This window comes from Carcharodon carcharias, chromosome 35 (genome assembly GCF_017639515.1).
Source record: "Carcharodon carcharias isolate sCarCar2 chromosome 35, sCarCar2.pri, whole genome shotgun sequence".
In the NCBI taxonomy this organism is placed as follows: Eukaryota; Metazoa; Chordata; class Chondrichthyes; order Lamniformes; family Lamnidae; genus Carcharodon; species Carcharodon carcharias.
In genome coordinates, this window is record NC_054501.1 from 6589665 (window position 1) to 6608362 (window position 18698).

Genomic DNA, 18698 nt, shown 5'->3' on the forward strand with positions numbered 1-18698 from the left:
CAGAGCCAACCCACTGCCCCACTCGCCCTGGTCTCCCCAATGGCACAGCACTGCTGCCCAACCTGCCTCAGGAACCGCCACACACAAATGTGGTAGGCAGCCACTTCCGGGAAGTCATGAGGGTAATTTTTACCTTCAAGACCAACACAGCTCGAGTGATTTCTGATGCTAGCATACACTGAACATAACGAATACACGGACATGTGAAGTACAAGCAGAAGTAGGCCATTCAGCCCCTCGAGCCTGCTGCGCCATTCAATAAGATCACGGCTGATCTGTTTGTGCTTCGAGTTCCACATTCCCCTCTACTCCGATAACCTTTGATTTCCTTACCTGGCAAGAATCTACCTACCTCTGCCTTAAAAATATTCACCGACCCTGCCTCTAATGCCTTCAGAGGCAGAGAGTTCCAAAGTCGCACCACCCTCAGAAATAATTCTCATCTCTGTCCTAGGAGGGTGACCCCTAATTTTAAAAACAGTGCCCCCTAGTTCTGGATGACTGCAGGGAAAAGGTCTTCCTCAAAGAACAGCAAAGAAAGGCAGCTGACAAAGCGCTCCCATCGACACAGGACATCCAAAAAAGCACCCTCCCCCACTCACACTCGTCTGAACTTCCGCAGCCCACTACAGGAACACCCTTCACTCCCTCCACACCGACGGCAGTCCCGCCCTCTCCATGGCACAGCTCCTGGCTGGCTGCAAACATCACCAACAGCAGCCTGCTAGCTGACCCGGGCAGTAAAGCTCCAGGCTTCAGCCTCCCACCGAAAACCCGGGCGGCCCTCAAACGCTCAAGGACGGACCGGGGGAAGTTGTAGGCGCTTGCTCTGCAAGCGGAACGTGGGGAACAGCTCAAATTGTGACTGCGGCCGTCCTGGTATTCGCCCGTGGTGGACTGAATTTCTGCTCTCGGAGACTGGTGGCTTCGCGACCATTCATGCTGCGTCAGCTGAAGCCGCTGAATGGATTGTTAAGCCTGGACGTCGAACTATAACTGCTTCCCCCCAGCCATGCGAATAAGAGACATTTACACACGAAATGTTTACGACCCACTTACCTAATATCGAGATAGCGTGTAGCCTAGCTTGTACTGCTTGCAGTCTCTTTTTATGATTTGAGAAGCCGTGCGCTAGCCGTATATGTGTAAACAGTAGCATCTGTCACAAAACAAACAGGCATCATGTAAGAGCAGTAAAGCTTCAAGCATTATTCCACAATTGTCTTGAGGGGTCAATAAATTTGGTTTCATTCGTTCATGGGGGCATGCGCAACGCATGCATTTACTGCCCATCCCTCATTGCCCTCGAGATGGTGGTGATGAGCCACCTTTTGGCAACTGAGTGTTTTGTCAGACTTGAGTCAACCCCATTGCTGTGGGTCTGGAGTCACATGTAGGCCAGACCAGGTAAGGATGGCAGATTTCCTTCCTTAATAGGGACATTAATGAACCAGGTGGGTTACATCAATCGATGATAGTTTCACGGTCACTAGCTTTCAATTCCAGATTTATTAATTGAATTTAAATTCCACCAGCTGCCGTGGTGGGATCTGAACCCACGCCCCAGAGCATTAGCCTGGGCCTTCTGGCTTACCAGCCCAGTGGCAGTGCCACTATGCCACCATCTACCGTCTGGTGTAAAACTAGCGTTTTAATTCCAGATTTATTTAATTAACTGAAGTTAAATTCCCCCAGCTGCCGTGGTGGGATTTGAGCTCACATATCTGGATCATTAGTCCAGGCTGCAGACGACTAGCTCGGTATTGTAACCTTGAAGGTCCTGTACCCATAAGCTGAGTGCCTCGAGCACCTGCAGTCCCCCGGTTTCAGGCATGCCATTAAAAGATTGCGAGGGAGTAATTCATTTTTGAGGTGGGTGCAGACTGCTGATATTTTGTCACAGGTCAGCAATGCCAATTCTGGGGAAACTGTACCCCGACACTTTGCTAACTCGTTCAGTAGCCTGAAACATGAACATACCACCAGAGCACCACCAGATGCAGGGTAATACCCACAGTGAGTTCATACCAGCCACATGTAGCTAACCAGGAGTCTTGGCTGCAGAGGGAGACAGTGGCAGTAGTAATGTCACAGGACTAATAATGTAATATCACAGGATTCGTAAAGAGGCACAGACTAATACTCTGGGAATTTAAGTTCAATTAATAAATCTGAAATTGGAAGCCAGTCTCCGTTATGGCGACCGTGAAACTATCATCGATTGTCATAAAAACCCATCTGGTTCACTAACCTCCTTCAGGGAAGGAAATCTGCTGTCTTTACCCAGACTGGCCTACATGCAACTCCAGACCGACAGCAATGCTCCAGGATATAGCTTCAGGCGAGACAGGGAAAGAGGTAAAAGAGGAGGGGGTGTCACAATATTGATCAAGGAATCAATTACAGCAGTAAGGAGGGATGACATCTTAGAAGGCTCCTCAAATTAAGCCATATGGGTAGAACTTAAAAACAAAAAATGAGCAATCACATTGCTGGGAGTGTACTACAGGCCCCCAAACAGTCATAGAGAAAAAGAAGAGCAGATATGTAGGCAAATTTCAGAGAAGTGTAAAAATAATAGGGTAGGTATAGGGGGGGATTTCAACTTCCCCAACATTAACATACTGTGATAGGTTTAGAGGGTGCAGTGTTCTTAAAATGCATCCAGGAGAGCTTTTTAAGCCAGTACGTAGAAGGCCCCAGAAAAGAGGGGGCAGTCCTGGACTTAATTTTAGGGAATGAAGCTGGGCAAATAGTAGAGGTATCAGTGGGGGAGCATTTTGCAGATAGTGATCATAACTCCGTTAGATTCAAGGCTGTTATGGAAAAGGACAAGGATGGGGCAGAAATCAGAATTCTAAATTGCAGGGGGTGGGGGTGGGATTTTAATAAGATCAGATATGATTTGGCCAGAGTGGACTGGGAGCAGCTACTTTTAGGTAAATCAGCATCAGAGCAGTGGGACTCATTCAAGAAGGAAACAGGGAGAGTACAGGGCCAACATATTCCAGTAAACATAAAGGGTGGGACCAACAAATCCATCGGATAAAGAGAAAAATGGAGGCTTGTGGCACTTACCGAGGGCTCAAAACAGCAGAAGCCCTAAAGGAGTATAGAATGTGTAGGGAGGAACTTAAAAAGGAAATTAGGAGATCAAAAGGGGGGGCATGAAAAAACATTGACAGGTAAAATAAAGGAAAATCCAAAGTTATTTTACAAATACATTAAGAGTAAGAGGATAACTAGGGAAAGAGTAGGGCCCATTAAGGAACATAGTGGTAATTTGTGTGTGGAGCCGGAAGACATAGGTAGGGTTCTAAATGAATACTGTGTGTCTGTGTTCACAAGTGAGGGGGACGACATGGATATGGAAATCAGGCAAAAGGACTATGATATAATTAAAGGCATTAGCATAGAAAGGGAGGAGGTTCAAAGTTGTCTGGCAGGCTTAAAAGTAAATAAATCTCCAGGCCTGGATGAAATGTATCCCAGGCTGTTTGGGTGAGGCAAGGGAGGAGATAGCAGGGGCACTGGCAATAATTTTCAATACCTCTCTGGCCACAGGAGAGGTGCCAGAGGACAGGAGGACAACCAATGTGGTACCGTTATTCAAGAAAGGAGGAAGGGGTAAATCAGGGAACTACAGCCCAGTCAGTCTAACCTCAGTGATGGGGAAACTATTGGAGGCAATTCTGAGGGACAGAATTAATCCACACTTGAAGAGGCAGGGATTAATCAAGGACAGTCAGCATGGTTTTGTTAAGGGGGTTTAGGTCTGACCAATTTGATTGAATTTTTCAAAGAGGTGACCAGGTATGTAGATGAGAGCAATGCATCTGATGCAGTCTACTTGGACTTCAGTAAGGCTTTTGATAAGGTCCTGCATGGGGAGGCTGATAACAAAGGTAAGAGCCCATGGGATCCAAGGCAATTTGGCAAATTGGATCAAGAATTGGCTGAGTGGCAGGAAGCAGAGGGTGATGATCAAGGGATGTTTTTGTGACTGGATGCCTGTGTCCAGTGGGTTTCCACAGGGATCGGTGTTGGGTCCTTTGCTGTTTATAGTATATATAAGTGATTTAGACTTGAATGTACGTGGATTGATCAGTAAGTTCAAGATTGACATGATAATTGGTGGGGTGGTAAATAGTGAGGAAGATAGCCTTAGATTACAGGAGGATATAGATGGGGTGGTCAGATGGGCTGATCAGTGGCAAATGGAATTTAATCCGGATAAGTATGAGGTGATGCAATTGGGCAGGACAAACAAGGCACAGGAATAAACGATGAACAAATAAGACCCCTGGGAAGTACCGAGGATCAGAGGTGGTTAAGGCGGCATATGGGATCCTTGCCTTTATTAGCCGAGGCATAGAATATAACAGCAGGGAGGTTATGCTGAAACTGTATAAAAATGCTGGTGAGGCCACAGCTAGAGTATTGCGTGCAGTTCTGGAATCTGCATTATAGGAAGGGTGCGATTCCATTAGAGTGCAGAGGAGATTTACCAGGATGTTGCTTGGGTTGGAGAGCTTTAGTTATGAGGAGAGATTGGACAGACTGGGGTTATTTTGCCTGGAGCAGAGGAGATTGAGGGAGGACATGATTGAGGTGTATAAAATTGAGGGGCATAGATAGGGGAGACAGGAAGGAACTTTTCCCCTTGGTGGAGGGATCAATAACTAGGGGGCATAGATTTAAGCTAAGAGGCAGGAGATTAAGAGGGGATGTGAGGAAGAATTTTTTCACCCAGAGGGTGGTGGGAATCCGAAACTCACTGCTTGAAAGGGTGGTAGAGGCAGAAGCCCTCATAACATTTAAGAAGTACTTGGATGTGCACTTGCCATGCTGTGGCATACAAGACTAGTGCTGGAAAATGGGATTAGAATAGTCAGGTACTTGTTTGACCGGCACAGACTCGATGGGCTGAAGGGCCCTTTTCTGTGCTGTAGGCCTCTGTGGCTCTAATGTAGCTGACTCTTAAATGCCCTCTGGAATGGCCCCAGCAAGCCACTCATATCAAGGGCAATGAGGGATGGGGCAACAAACTGTGGCCTCGCAAGCGACGCCCACATCCTGTGAAAGAATAAAAAGGAAAAAAAATTTATGATCAGCAAAATCAAAACTGAACAATCGGCACCACTGTTGGGCACGTGCTCTCAATACTCGTTTGGATGGAGTACGGCATGTGGAATTTAATCCTTTTGCGTGTTTGCTGTTAAAATAGCGAAGGCACGAAGCAGAGGCTGGTGGGTTTTTTTTTAAATCATTTCGGTGTTTTATTTCCTTCGGTACCGAATGGTGCTAGGTGCTTAGGTAAATACACACGGGCGAAATAAATGTACCTATAGCGTACGTGTAAAGCGTTTCCAATTAAAAACCGATGTATCTGGAAAATACCCGTTGGCCACGTGTCTAGTCAGTTGATTTCCAACGGGGGTTCAATGCTGTTCAAGGCTGCCTCAAAGAGCAAGCGCACATCCAGAGGCAATCTGTGGCAGTGGGAAGGCTGGACACACTGAGGCCTTCCTCCAACCGGCACATGCACGATTGTGGTGTTAACAATTTTTTTTTTAATATTCTTTCATGGGATGTCAGCACCACTGGCAAGGTCAGCATTTGTTGCCTATCCCTAACTGCCTCTTGAACCGCACGGCAGGTTCGGGCCACTTCAAGGCTCAGTTAAGAGCCAATCCACATTGCAGTGGGTCTCACGTGGGTCAGACCGGGTAAGTATGGCAGATTTCTTTTCCTGAAGGGCAGTAGTGAAGCAGATGAATGACAGCAAACCGAGACGAGCTTTATATTCCAGACTTGTTCGTTTTGAATTTGGTTCCGCCAGCTGCTGTGGTGGGATTTGAACCTGTGTTGCCCGGGGCGTTAGCCTGGGCCTCTGGATCACTGGTCCAGTGACGTTACCACCACCTGACCGCCTCCCCAATGCCTCGCCCACCCGCCCCCACATAGGAACAAGGGCGAGTTTAACACCACAGCAGTACTGCAGGCACAGCTCATTCAAACAGATTGGAACAAAGCATTCAATGCATCTCCGATCAGTGGATAGGATTCTGGGGTGAGGGCTGTCCTACGAGGATTGAGCAGAATGGGGATTATGACCTCTGGGGTTTAGAAGAAGGGATGTAAACGAGATGCTAAATAGCATTTCCCTGGCCCCACTCCCGGCTGGAGAGTCGAGAACACAGGGGTCGGAGTCTCAGGATAAGGGGTCAGACCATTTTAGACTAAGAGGAGAAGTACCAACGCTCGGAGGGTTGTAAAGCATTGGAACTTTCTACCCCAGAGAGCCATGGATGCTCAAGCCAATTAATACATTCGAGGCGGAGACTGACAGATTTTTGGATACTGAGGAGAAATCGAGGGATATGGGAATCAGTGGGAAAGTGGAGTGAGGTACATGGTCTTATTGGAATGCCAATATGACCTCCTCCTGCACCTTTTGTTTTACCTCCTACCCCATCCTGTCAAAATAAGGTGCAAAGAACATGCAAAGAGCTCCCCAATAACCACCACCACCATCCCAGCGCCACCCCGACCCTCCCCAGTTCTCTCCCAATCTTCCGCCCTCATTAAACCAGCCTTAGCAACTAGTTGCATGAGGGTAAAGGAAGGGCAGAATACAGCTCACTTCAGATCCTTACAGCCAGGAGCTTCCACCTCTCATCAGTTTGGATTGTACAAAAGCCCAAATCCCAGGGCTGAAAGGCAGCTTCCTGGCCTGATCCAAAAAAAAAAACAAACCCAGCTTGCCCCCAAACACTGAAAGGGGGCATTCTGGTACAACCGATCAATATTCTCACCGTGTCACTCCCCCATCAGCGGACTTACAGCACTCGGCATTTATCGCAGAGCTAAGTAAGGGTAAAGCCTGCAGTACTCACCTGCTTATCCTTTGGGATACTGTACATTTTGGTTAAGGACTCCATAATTTCAGAAGGGCTTTCAGACATCTGAGAAGAGAAAGGAATGCCAATGACGAGAAGGCAGCTTTCACAGCACAAATACTCTTGCCCCGAGGTCTCAGGCGACCCTTCAAAGCCCACAGGCATTGACAGAGCGCAACAGGTAGGATACCCCGCTACCAAGTGTCAACCCAGCCCTGGGCCGGCACAAAGCAAATGCAGAACACCGCCCCCTCTCTATGCTGCCCCCATCAAGCGCCGCTCTTTCTTTTTAAGCTGCCCCCGCCAACGGCAGCTCCATCTATACCGGCATCCCCCCCGCACCCACCCACCACCCCCCCTCAAAACCACCCACACGCCCCCCAACTCCAAAACCACCCACACACATCCCCACCCCACCCCCAAAACCCCCCACATCCCCCCGCCCCCACTAAACCTGCCTTAATCTCACCTTCACGAAACCAAGGCTAACAAGCGCCTTCCGGAAGTAGCAACCAGCTTTTAGAAAAGAACCGAAATTGCAACCCGAGGCCACGTAATCCGCCTTCATCGTCAGGTTAGGAAACGCGGTTGGGGAGGACGGGAGAGAGCAGCACAGCTTCATCTTTGCCGTGCTCACTGTGGACGGGCCAGCACCAAGGAACAGGCCAGAGTCTGCGGGGCCAGGCCACGCCGTGCCGGGGTGCGGGGTAGCCAACGTTCAGCAGCGGCGCTGCTTCAAAAGCAGCCCCAAAAGCAGAGCTGACCGGGGCGGGCAGAAAGACGAAGCCACCGTGAGAGTTACTCACGAGGCCCATCATCATTCGGTTACAGACGCCAACTGGGAAGGGACCTTCGGGGTAAACGTACACTGCCAACATCTTTCTTCTCCCGAGAAATAAAACACACCTGGAATCCCCCAGCACTAAAACCTAAATGTGTAACCATACCAAACCAGTGTGGTGCTGAGCCACAGGGACAGAAAGGCTCCAGGTTCAATACCTGGTCTGTTACGAATCAGCCAAGGTGCTTGCCGCGCTCTCTTTTTTTTAATTCTTTCACGGGATGTGGGCCTTGCTGACCAGGCCCAGCATTTATTTCCCATCCATAACTGCCCCTTGGGAAGGTGGTGGTGAGCTGCCTTCTGGAACCGCTGCAGTCCCTGTCGTGTAGGTGCACCCACCGCGCTGTTTGGGAGGGAGTTCCAGGAGTGACCCAGCGACAGTGAAGGAACGGCCCCGATGTATTTCCAAGTCAGGGTGGTGTGGGGCTCGGAAGGGAACTTCCAGGTGGCGGTGTTCCCATGTGTCTGCTTTCTTGCAACTGGCCTCAGTGGCACTGCACAGTGGGGGGGGGGGTTGGAGGCGCAGAACTTCAGGAGGGCAACTCAATGCTCCCACTATTCAGCACAATCCAGTGGCTGGACTCCTGCAGAGGGGCTCGGCTATCTGCTCAATGCCCGTGACGTCAACCATTTTGGCTTTCAGGCCAGACAAGCATTTCCTTAGCAATTTACACACTCCCTCTCTGCCAACTCCACACCCCACTTTACACAAAAGTGCAAGTTAGAAGCACTCACCTTATCTAACTGCTCTATATGAATGTAATGTAGTGTGTTGTTTGCTGTGGCCTGCAACAGAAGAGGTTACAAGACATGGGTTAACAGGAGTTGAAGTCATGCAACGCAGCGCTCCATTATACCGCAGAATGCGGCAGTCCCTCGACAAACTGGGAGCTGCAAACGATTTATAAAAAACTGTGAACAGTGGGTTGTAGGGAGAAGAAACATTCTGTTGCCCACCACATCAACGTGAAGCAAAACCAATCTTGTCATGGTGTTTTATCCGAAGCTGGAGGGCTTCCTTTCATTAAAGTTCAAGCACCGCGGATATGATTCAAAGGACTGTCCTATGTAGAGTTCGAATAGAATAGGGCTACGTGCCCTGGAGTTTGGGAGAATGAGAGAAGAGGACTCGGCAGGGTGGATGCTGTTTCGCCTGGCTGGGGGATCTACAACACGGGGGGCGCAGTCTCAGGATAAGGGGTTGGCCATTTGGAGGCTGAGATGAGGAGAAATTTCTTCAGCCCAAGGGTGGTGAACTTTCGGGATTCTCTAACCCAGAGAGCTGTGGATGCTGAGTCATGAGGGTATTCAAGGCTGAGTTTGACAGATTTTTGGATGCTAGGAGAAAATCGAGGGATTGGCCGGGGGGTGGGGGGGTGGGGTGCGGGAAGGTGGAGTTAATGATCAACCATGCCTTTACAGAATAACAGAGCAGGCTCCAGGGTCCTATGGCCTACTCCTGCTCCTATTTTACATTATTCTTTACCACTGGCTGCCCCCACCAGCCTTCCCGCTGACCCCAAGCCCAGTTTAATTGGCAAAGAATACGTCCCCTAGTGGCAATTTGCACCAATTCTGCATCCCTAACACCACTGTCAGATGCCAAGCCGAGACACACTACTCTACTCTCGGGGCACGGGGAGTGATGGGGGAGGCGCGTGACAGGCAGTTTGACAGTGCCGGCCAGGGAGAAAAGGGGCACATGATCTGCATGCTAAGGACTCTAAATCTTGTCGTATGAGATGTGCTGTTACTGCAAGCGCTCCACCTTTTAAAAAAGAAAAAGGGCATTTGCCTCAAAGTTATTGCCCCCCTTGACACCCACCAGCCATTTTACAGATACCCACTGCACTCCCAGTTATTTGACCGCGTGTTTCAAATCCCTGAGGATTTCCCGGATCATTGCTCACGGCCAAGTAGGAGAACTCGCGGCCCTCCAAGGCCGGAAAAGCTTTTAAATCTAAAAGCATTCAATGTCATGTTGCTGACGTGAGATACCGCTGTGCATAACCCATATGTCGTTTCGAGAGAGGAAGCCTGCTTGCTGCAAATAGGCACACCCCGAGGTTTACGGTTTACCATGCTACGGCAGCCATGCCACTTTCGTCTGAGTCAGAAGGTTATGGGCTCAGAGGTGGGGGCACAAAAACATAGGTTGACACTCCAGCGCAGAGCTGAGGGAGTGTTGCATTGTCAGAGGTGCCACCTTTTAGATGAGATGCTAAACTGAGGCCACGTCTGCCCTTAAAGACAGATATAAAAGATCCCCTGACACTATCTTGGCGGATAGGAGCATTATCCCTGGTGTCCGGGCCAATATGTATCCCTCAATCAATTTATTCATTAATGGGATGTGGGCATTGACAACATTTGTTGCCCAGCCCTAATTGCCCCTTGAGGTGGTGGTGGTGAGCCACCTAATTGAATCGCTGCAGTCCGTGTGGTGTCCGTACACCCACAGTGCTGTTAGGGAGGGAGTTCCAGTATTTTTACCAGAACAGGTCTGCGTCATTATCACATTGCTGATTGTGGGAGCTTGCTGCGCACAACAATGACTGCACAAAACTCTTCACTGGCTCTGAAGCGCTTTGGGACATCCTGAAGTGGTGAAATGCAGCATACTTCAGTCAGTCTTATTTCTTATTCTATGATGGTAGGCATCCCCCTGCAGGCAGGCTCTCTATTTTTAACAAGGGCAGCAAGTTTGCATGCGTGACTTTGTGCGGTTTGAAACCTGAACATGTCGCAGAGCAGCTGTGTACAGATGAGCCCCCAGTCACAGCCGGCTTCAGGGTCCATCTGCAGCTGGGACTGTCACAGCTCTGCGTCATCCACCAGTTCGGGAACCTACACCTCCGATCATTTGATGACCAGAGCCACATTTCCACTTCCAGATACGGCCCCACCCTGGATCCGCGATGCCTGCATAAACTCCGCTCAGGGGCTCCAAATGCTGATTTAGTAGGGTCCTCCACAACCACCACCCGCTCCCCAAGGCAGTTCCAGGTGTTGGCTACTCTCCCATCCAAGCAACCACAGAAATCTACACAGCAGTTCCTCAGGACAATATGGCCTACAGGCCTAAATTACCAGGATATGCTGCATAAGCATAGTTTGCTTTCTGTTGAGTTCAGGTGGTTGAGGAGCAATCTAATGGAAAAACTGAAACAGGTTCAATAGGGTAGTCAGAGAAACTATGTCCTCTAATGCCCAGAACAAGAGAGCACAAAGGAGTGGAGGAGTCCTGGTACACAAATTAATATCAGTGAACAGGTACGGAAAATAATCAAACTCGTGGAAAGCTGGCCTTTCCATCCCAAAGGCCAGAATACAATGGGGTAGAAGTCATTCCTCAACTGCACAAAGCCCTGGTTAGACCACACCTGGATTCACTGAGCGCTTCTGGGCACCACCTTAAGAAGGACATTTGGACCTTTCGAAGGAGGTGCAGTGTAGATTGACCAGAACGATATCTGGACTCCAAGGGTTAAATTATCAGGGGAGATGACACAAACTGGTGGTATATTCCCTGGGATTTAGGCAGTCAAGGGGCGACTTGAAGCAACTTTTCAAGGTAATAATAAGGGAAACAGATAGAGTCACAGTCATAAGAGTCAGAGTTATACAGCACAGAAACAGGCCCTTTGGCCCATCGGGTCCGTGCCGGCCATCAAGCCCCTATCTGTTCTGATCCTATTTTCCAGCACCTGGCCCGTAGCCCTGGATGCTATAGCGTTTTAAGTGCTCATCTAAATACTTCTAACATGTGAGGGTTCCTGCCTCTCCCGTCCCCTCAGGCAGTGTGTTCCAGATTCCAGCCACCCTCTGGGTGAAAAATCTTTCCCTCAAATCCCCTCACCTTAAGTTTATGCCCCCTGGTTATTGACACCTCCGCTAAGGGGAAGAGTTTCTTCCTATCTAGCATATCTATGCCCCTCATAATTTTGTATACCTCTATCAGGTCCCCCCCTCAGCCTTCTCTGCTCTAAGGAAAAAAACCCCAGCCTATCCAGTCTCTCTTCATCGCTGCAACACTCCAGCCCAGGCCACGTCCTGGTGAATCTCCTCTGCACCCCCTCCAGTGCAATCGCATCCTTCCTATAGTGTGGTGACCAGAACTGCACCCAGTGCTCCAGCTGTGGCCTAACTAGCATTTTATACAGGTCCAGCACTACCTCCCAGCTCTTATATTTTACGCCTAGATGGAGAAACACTATTTCCACTGGTTGGGGAGTCCAAGACTGTAGGAATGGGGCCAGGAAGTTTAGGATTAGGAACCCGGTCTAAAGAGTAGAGCCGGAGCTTTCAGGAGTGAAAGCAAAATACTGCAGTTGCTGGGGACCTGAAATAAAAACAGTAAAGTGCTGGAAAAGCTCAGCAGGCAGCATCTGTGGAGAGAGAACCAGTCAACGTTTCTCAGTCCAACACGAAGAAGGGCCACGTCCTTCCCTGAAGGACCTTAGTGAACCAGATGGGCTTTTCCGACCATCGGCAATGGTTTCGTGGTCACCATCCGACTTTTAAGTCCAGATTTTTGTTGGATTCAAATTTGACCACCTGCCGTGGTGGGATTTGAACCCCGGGTACACAGAACATCACCCTGGGTCTCTGGAATACCAGTCCAGTGACAATACCACTCTTCCACCGCAAGACCACAGTGAAGACTTTTTTGTTGAGTGTGAATATTAAGCCACATGGAGTTGAGTAAGGTCAGCTGTGATCTACTGAATGAGGGTACAAGGCATGAGGGGCCGAATGGCCCACTTCTGTTCCTACATCAAGGAGGGCACCACAATTGAGCTGGGTCCTGCCCGTAACCGATTCTCAAACGTGCAGAGGCCACCTAGAAATTTCCTCCTCCCTAACCGAGGCCAACTCCGGCACCCCTACAGCTACCCAGCTTTGAGCTGTATTCATTCAGCAGAGGCCAGGATTCTAGCAGGGATCTAGGTCTGTACAACTTGCATCGGGCACTACCCCCTTTCCCCAACCGGCGAGGAAGGGAGCTCGGAGGTCACCCAGTCCTGAACTGAAAATATTTCCAAATTAAAGCAACTGGGGCCAAAGGTGGGGGGGGGGGGGGGGGGGGGGGGGGGAGCCCGAGTGTGGATAACCCTTTGCCGTTCTCGGTGTCGGAACGACTCCGTCAATCGCGCAAAAGGGGGCTGCTAAACCAAGGCGTTGTGTCTGCCCTTCCAGGTGGGTTCAAAGGACTCCATGGCTGGAAGAGGAGCAGGGAGCATTCACTACCCACTCCCTCGGCCCGTATTTATCCCCCTCAGCCAACATTGCCAGGGCACCTTAACTGGCCGTTCACCTCACTGCTGCTTTGTGGGAGGTTCCTGTGCACAAACTGGCCGTGACGTTTCCCTGCACAAGACAGCGGCTGCACTGCAAAAAGTACTCCCTCTGACTGTGGGGCACTCTGGGACATCCCCAAGGGCATGGAAAGGCGCTGGAGAAATTGAGAGTTCTGACTTGTCCTTTTAAACTAGTGTCTGCTCAAAATATTTTTGGGGAGAAAAAAACGAAACCTCACCTTTTTGTCCAACTTCACCTCGGCACTTGGCTCTGCATAGAACTCAAAGTGTAGTGTTGTTGCACTAGGTGGGTATTTCTATATGAAAAAAAGGACAAAAAAAAGAGGGAATTTAATACCCAATCTGCAATTTTATGGCTTCGCTCACTCCTCCATGAGCTACTTTCTTTCGTGCGCTAAACATTTTAAATTGGCGAATGTTTAATTACGAAGTTTCTGTTGCCTGGAGTACCAAAGTGAGCCTGGCAAAGGCTGACGGGGGGGATAGTGGCTGAGCCTCCCAATCCACCTGACATTGAATCAGAGGCTGGTGGAATCCCAGGGCCTGGCGGACTGGCAAGACACTGGAAGTTGGGGCTGGGGACGTGGTGCAGAAAGCCTCAGCTAAAGGTGGCAGGTGAGCGGCAATTTCAGGTCTAACATTCACGTGTTGGGATTTTCTTCTCCACCCACCCCACCCAACCCTTTTCCCATCGGTTTCAGGACCACGGTCCTCCTTTTTAAACAGGCAATTCTTTTAAAGGGAAAAAAAGCACACAGTACAAAAACTTCAGTACACCTGCACGGCAGAGTGTGCTAAGCACCAACTCTTGCTCATTTCCAGGGCTGTATTCCGTCATGTTTGCTGTTCTTTAACCGTACTGCATAGGGAAAAAAAAATATATATATATATACACACACTTCATAACTGGAATGGGAGCGTTCTCACGCTGCCACCCTGGAACACATCAAATGCTTACACGTTCTACAGCCCTGCAAAGTGACACAGAAATTCTTTTGGCACTAGTCAAGGAGGCTGATGGGGGTGGCAAGGGCTTGGAGGAAGCTAAAGAGCAAACTAGCCTGGAAAGGAGGGGCTGGAGTCACCCGTCACACTGCTAAACCTATGAGCGGTAAGCCAAGTCCATGCGAGGTCCCCGGGAACACAGGAGCCTTCCACAGCCCTCCCAGCAGCTGCCAATTCGAGCCAAGCCCGTCCAATGGCTGCAGCCATTAGCCCTACCCTAGCCGGCTGGCCTCAAGACCACACGCTCACACCGCCACGCGGGAACGGCAATACACGACAGGTTCAGGACATGGGGCTGGGAGGGGAGGGGAGGGGAGCGCACGGGAGGCAAACATCCTTCAATTTTTGCTTTGCTGGGGTATTAATCGCTTAAGTTTCCCAAGCGGCCAGCTCTGACCTAGAACGTCAAAGGAGAGCTGAAGTGTACAGGGGGGGGGGGGGGCCTTATTTTTGCTCAGGTCGTCACTGAACCAGATGTTCCACACGGGTCTTCCGTGTTTACGCCCGGCACACACGGGAAATGGGGGTTTGAGCGCGAGAGAGGCAGTTACGTTTTATAAAACAATTGCGAAGTAAAACATGGGCGGGCCTCGGTGCAACGTTTAACAAATTGCCGCAAAATGGCACTTTATCCCTGTCTCTGCAAAAATCCAGCTGCATCCACTGTCCGCCTCAGGAAACAAGGACGGGGGCAGATGCGGTTTCTCCCGACTGCAAGATCCAGCATCAGAGCGGCGCGATACATGCCTCCCTGGCACAACAAAAAGGCTGCTCAGAGTAACTCTACGTGGTGCGACTATAGGCTGCGAGGTGTGAGGTGCGCAAGGGCCATCGGTACTGCTGCTCGCTCCGGTTCATTTCAGTCAGCTGAACGACGCCTCCCAGTAGCGGAAATGCCCTTAACTTCCACACCAGGGCGTTCTCTCGCCATCGGCTGGCCCAGGTTTAATCACAATTCCTCCCTTACGTCACTTACCGACATCTGTAAGTCACGGCAGCACTCTGCGAGGCCGAATCCATTCTCTTTCCCACCCCAGCTCTGTTGGGAGACAGATTGCAAATTTTGTTTTTTTTTTAAAAAAATAGGAAACTACGAGCTCAAGTAAAACCTTATTCTCCTGGATGGCGCAGTCCAGTGAATCCAGGGAGCAACTAAAAACCGCACGGATTAAAAAATAAACCACAGGTTCTAACCGCCCCCCAACCGAGGGGCGATCTAAGCAAAGCTCTTAGATCGATAAAAAGGATTCAGTGGGATACAGAGAGAAAAAACAAAATATAGTGAGGCTGACCAGAACAAAAACAGTGCATAGAGCTGGGCCATTAAAGGGCGATGTCAGAAGACACCTTTTCCCCACAGCAAGGCTAGTGGAAATCTGGAACACTCTGCCCCAAAAGGCTGTGGGCGTCGGGGAGAAACAGGAGCCTTCAAGACAGAGTTCAATAACTTCTTAATAGAAACAAGGCGCTGCAAATGCCCAGCATGTCAGGCAGCATGGGCCTGAGTGGTTAACTCTGGTTCTGCCCTCCACTGACGCTGCCAGACCTCTTGGACGTTTCCAACATTTGCTCTTATTTATTTATTCACTCGCTTCAATTTTGATCATTTTTTTTTGCGTGAGGTAGAGGTGTCAAGGACGAATAAAATGGGGTCGAGGTACAGACTGGCTGCACACGAGGGAGATGTCTGGAATTCCTCGCCCACTGATTTCCTCATGACTTGCCACTGCCAAGGTGGCAAAGTGCCGGCAGGTGGGGAGCAACATGTGTGACACTGCACCACTCCCCCATTACTGCACTGCGGCATCAACCTGGGCTTTTTTTTTTTAAAAACGTATAACATGGTGGCAGCATAGCGGACTAGCAATCCAGAGCCCCAGGCTAATGCTCTGTGGACATGGGTTCAAGTCCCACCACAGCAGCTACTGGAATTTCAATTCAGTTAACAAATGCAGAATTGAAAGCTAGTCTCAGTAACGGTGACCATAAAATTATCCCCGATTGTCCCATCTGGCTCACCAACGTCCTTTAGGGAAGGAAATCTGCTGTCCTGGCCCGGTCTGGCCCACCATGTGACTCCAGACCCACAGCAATGTGGTCGACTCTTTTAACTTCCCTCTGAAATGGTCGACCAAGCCACTCAGTTCAAGATGCAATTTTGGATAGGCAACAAATGCTGGCCTCGTCCGTGACACCCACACCCCACAAAAGAACAGGGAAAAATTCCTCTAGATTATTCCTAAAGCGCAGTAGCATCTATGTGAAGCTGTTACATCTCAACTGCGTGTTCGCTTGCTCTTTTCGAAGATAGAGTTCATGCCCCCTTTCCCTACAGAGGGTGCTGCTAGCGATCACCTTATCTGGATGAGTCTTATGTCGGCCGACAGCACTTCAAGACATTTTAATGATGTAAGCCCCCATTCAAACACAAAGGCTGTCTCCTCCCGCCGATCTCAGCTATGCTGTTACAAGAAGTAATACCCAACATCCCGGAGCGATCAGGACAATCCATTTCCTGACCAGCTCAGGGGAACATGATGGAGGGACAGAGAAACGGAAATCTGCCCAGAACATACCTCTGCTAAGTGCTGTAGCCTCGACAACAAAGGAGTCCTCTTATCGGAGCCGAGTCTAGTAATATAATTGGATCTTTTGCTGAACACATACAGCAGATTTAGCACAGCCAGCACCACTTGCATGTCACATGATGCTAATAAAGTAGTCAGATGCTGCAAAGAAAGAGAGAATGAAGAGGTAAATACATTCTATTCGCACTCCAGAATATGGCTTCAGTCCCAACGACAAGGCAGCTCGGGCGCTCACCTCGATGGAACTGTACAGGTGCCGCGAGAAGCTGTACTCAATGAGCAGGGCCGTGAAGTTTAAGACAGCCAGCAGGAGGGCTTTGAGCTGCTCGTTTTCTGGCCTGTCGCACACCAACATCCAGGACATGGTTTCCACAGTCTGCCCAGCGTCTGCCAGAATTCCATCGAACCGATCCAGCAGGTCCACCCAGTGGTACAGCTCGCACTGAGAGAGAGAGAGAGAGACAGAAAACAGGGGAGGTGATGGAGCAACAGTTCCAGACAAAAACTGCACACCAAGTGCTAACCTTCGGCATTTTATTGCTTCCCCACATCCAGTAATCAACAGAATAACTAAGTCAACTCATCCTTGAAGACAGCTTAACAGTTAAAAAAAAAATTAGCCTGACCTTTTGCTATGACAGTGAAAGTCAAATCCAAGACCTCTGGATTTTGGTTTTCCTGAGCAGAGGGAACCACAGAACGCAAACTCTGTAGCATCTGCTGTTCGGGCAGAAACCACCCCCCCCGCCATGGTATTTAAAAAGTATTTAGACGTGTACTTGAGGTGTCATGACCTACAAGCCTACGGGCAGCTGAGAAGTAGAATCAGGCTGGATATCCCTTGTTCAGCCAGCGCACTCACAAGGGGCTGAATGGCTTCCCGTGCAATATGTTAAAAGACAGTCAGACCAACAGAAGCAGTCTCTTATCACAATCATGCATACTTATTCTGCAATCTTTTTAAAAAGATCCCATTACTGTACCAATTTCGCCTTCCACCTCACCCCTCATTACATGCAAGAAGAAAAGATGCCTTTGATGGATACAAAGCTAAAAGCAAATATCAAATACGGGTGGGCTAGTGTGTGCTGCAGCAGAAGGACATCCACACTGAAGTGTGAAAACAGCAATCATTCCAGATTCAAGTGATAATGAACATTTGGCTAACGACGGAGGGGTAATACACAAGATCCTGACTCAGTTTTGTCTCCTTAGATCATATCGAGAGGGGAGATGTGGAACTAAAGGCCGTAAACATTAGATAGACGCTAACGAATCCGACAGTGACGTCAGGAGGACTTTTATTAAAAACCCAGAGAGTGGTGTGAATGTGGAACTCAATAGCACAGGGACTGACGGCAGCAAATCCCCCTAAATACATCCATGTTAAATCAAATGCCTGAGGGAGAATGGAACAGAAGGACATGTGGATGGGGTGAGATGAAGTAGAGTAGGAGAGTGCTTGCGTGGATCATAAACATCAGCATTTGGGCCCACTGTTTTGCTGTAAGTCCTACGCAATTTACTACAGCAGTCCCCATACTAATACTGGGAAAGGGCAAGGAAAGTAGAAATAATAGGTGAATTAAAAAAGCTTAGCAAAATAATAGGTAACATGTGCAAGGAATAAAGGGAATGAGGGGACGAAAATCAATCCAACCAGTCGCCAGTAGTAAAATATAGCTTTCTCTTATTCTTTCATGACATGTGGGCGTTGCTGGCAAGGCCACATTTGTTGCCCATCCCTAATTGCCCCTTGAGAAGGTGGTGGTGAGCTGCCTTCTTGAACCGCTGCAGTCCATGTGGTGTAGGTACACCCACAGCGCTGTTAGGGAGGGAGTTCCAGGATTTTGACCCAGCAACACTGAAGGACGGTGTGTGGCTTGGTGGGGGAGGACTTGCAGGTGGTGATGTTCCCATATGGCTGCTGCCTTTGTCCTTGTAGGTGGTAGAGGTCGTGGGTTTGGAAGGTGCTGTCAATAGAGCCTTGGTGAGTTGCTGCAGTGCATCTTGTAGATGGTATGCACACTGCTGCTACTGT

General features: G+C 49.4%; 1 protein-coding gene across 8 annotated transcripts in view; it reads right to left on the bottom strand.

Moving 5' to 3' along the window:
* Positions 1-18698, bottom strand: part of huwe1 (HECT, UBA and WWE domain containing E3 ubiquitin protein ligase 1) — a 269110-nt gene that overhangs the window by 197365 nt on the left and 53047 nt on the right. For 6 of the 8 annotated variants that reach the window (XM_041179571.1, XM_041179575.1, XM_041179572.1 and 3 more), the window contains exons 4-10: positions 16893-17099; positions 16646-16798; positions 15046-15108; positions 13283-13360; positions 8479-8529; positions 6900-6968; positions 1060-1159 (exon numbers count right to left, since the gene is read on the bottom strand). In XM_041179571.1, coding sequence (XP_041035505.1) covers positions 1060-1159; positions 6900-6968; positions 8479-8529; positions 13283-13360; positions 15046-15108; positions 16646-16798; positions 16893-17099 — 721 coding nt within the window. The remainder of the gene's footprint in view (positions 1-1059; positions 1160-6899; positions 6969-8478; positions 8530-13282; positions 13361-15045; positions 15109-16645; positions 16799-16892; positions 17100-18698) is intronic. The other 2 variants (XM_041179574.1, XM_041179576.1) reach the window with 2 other exon arrangements.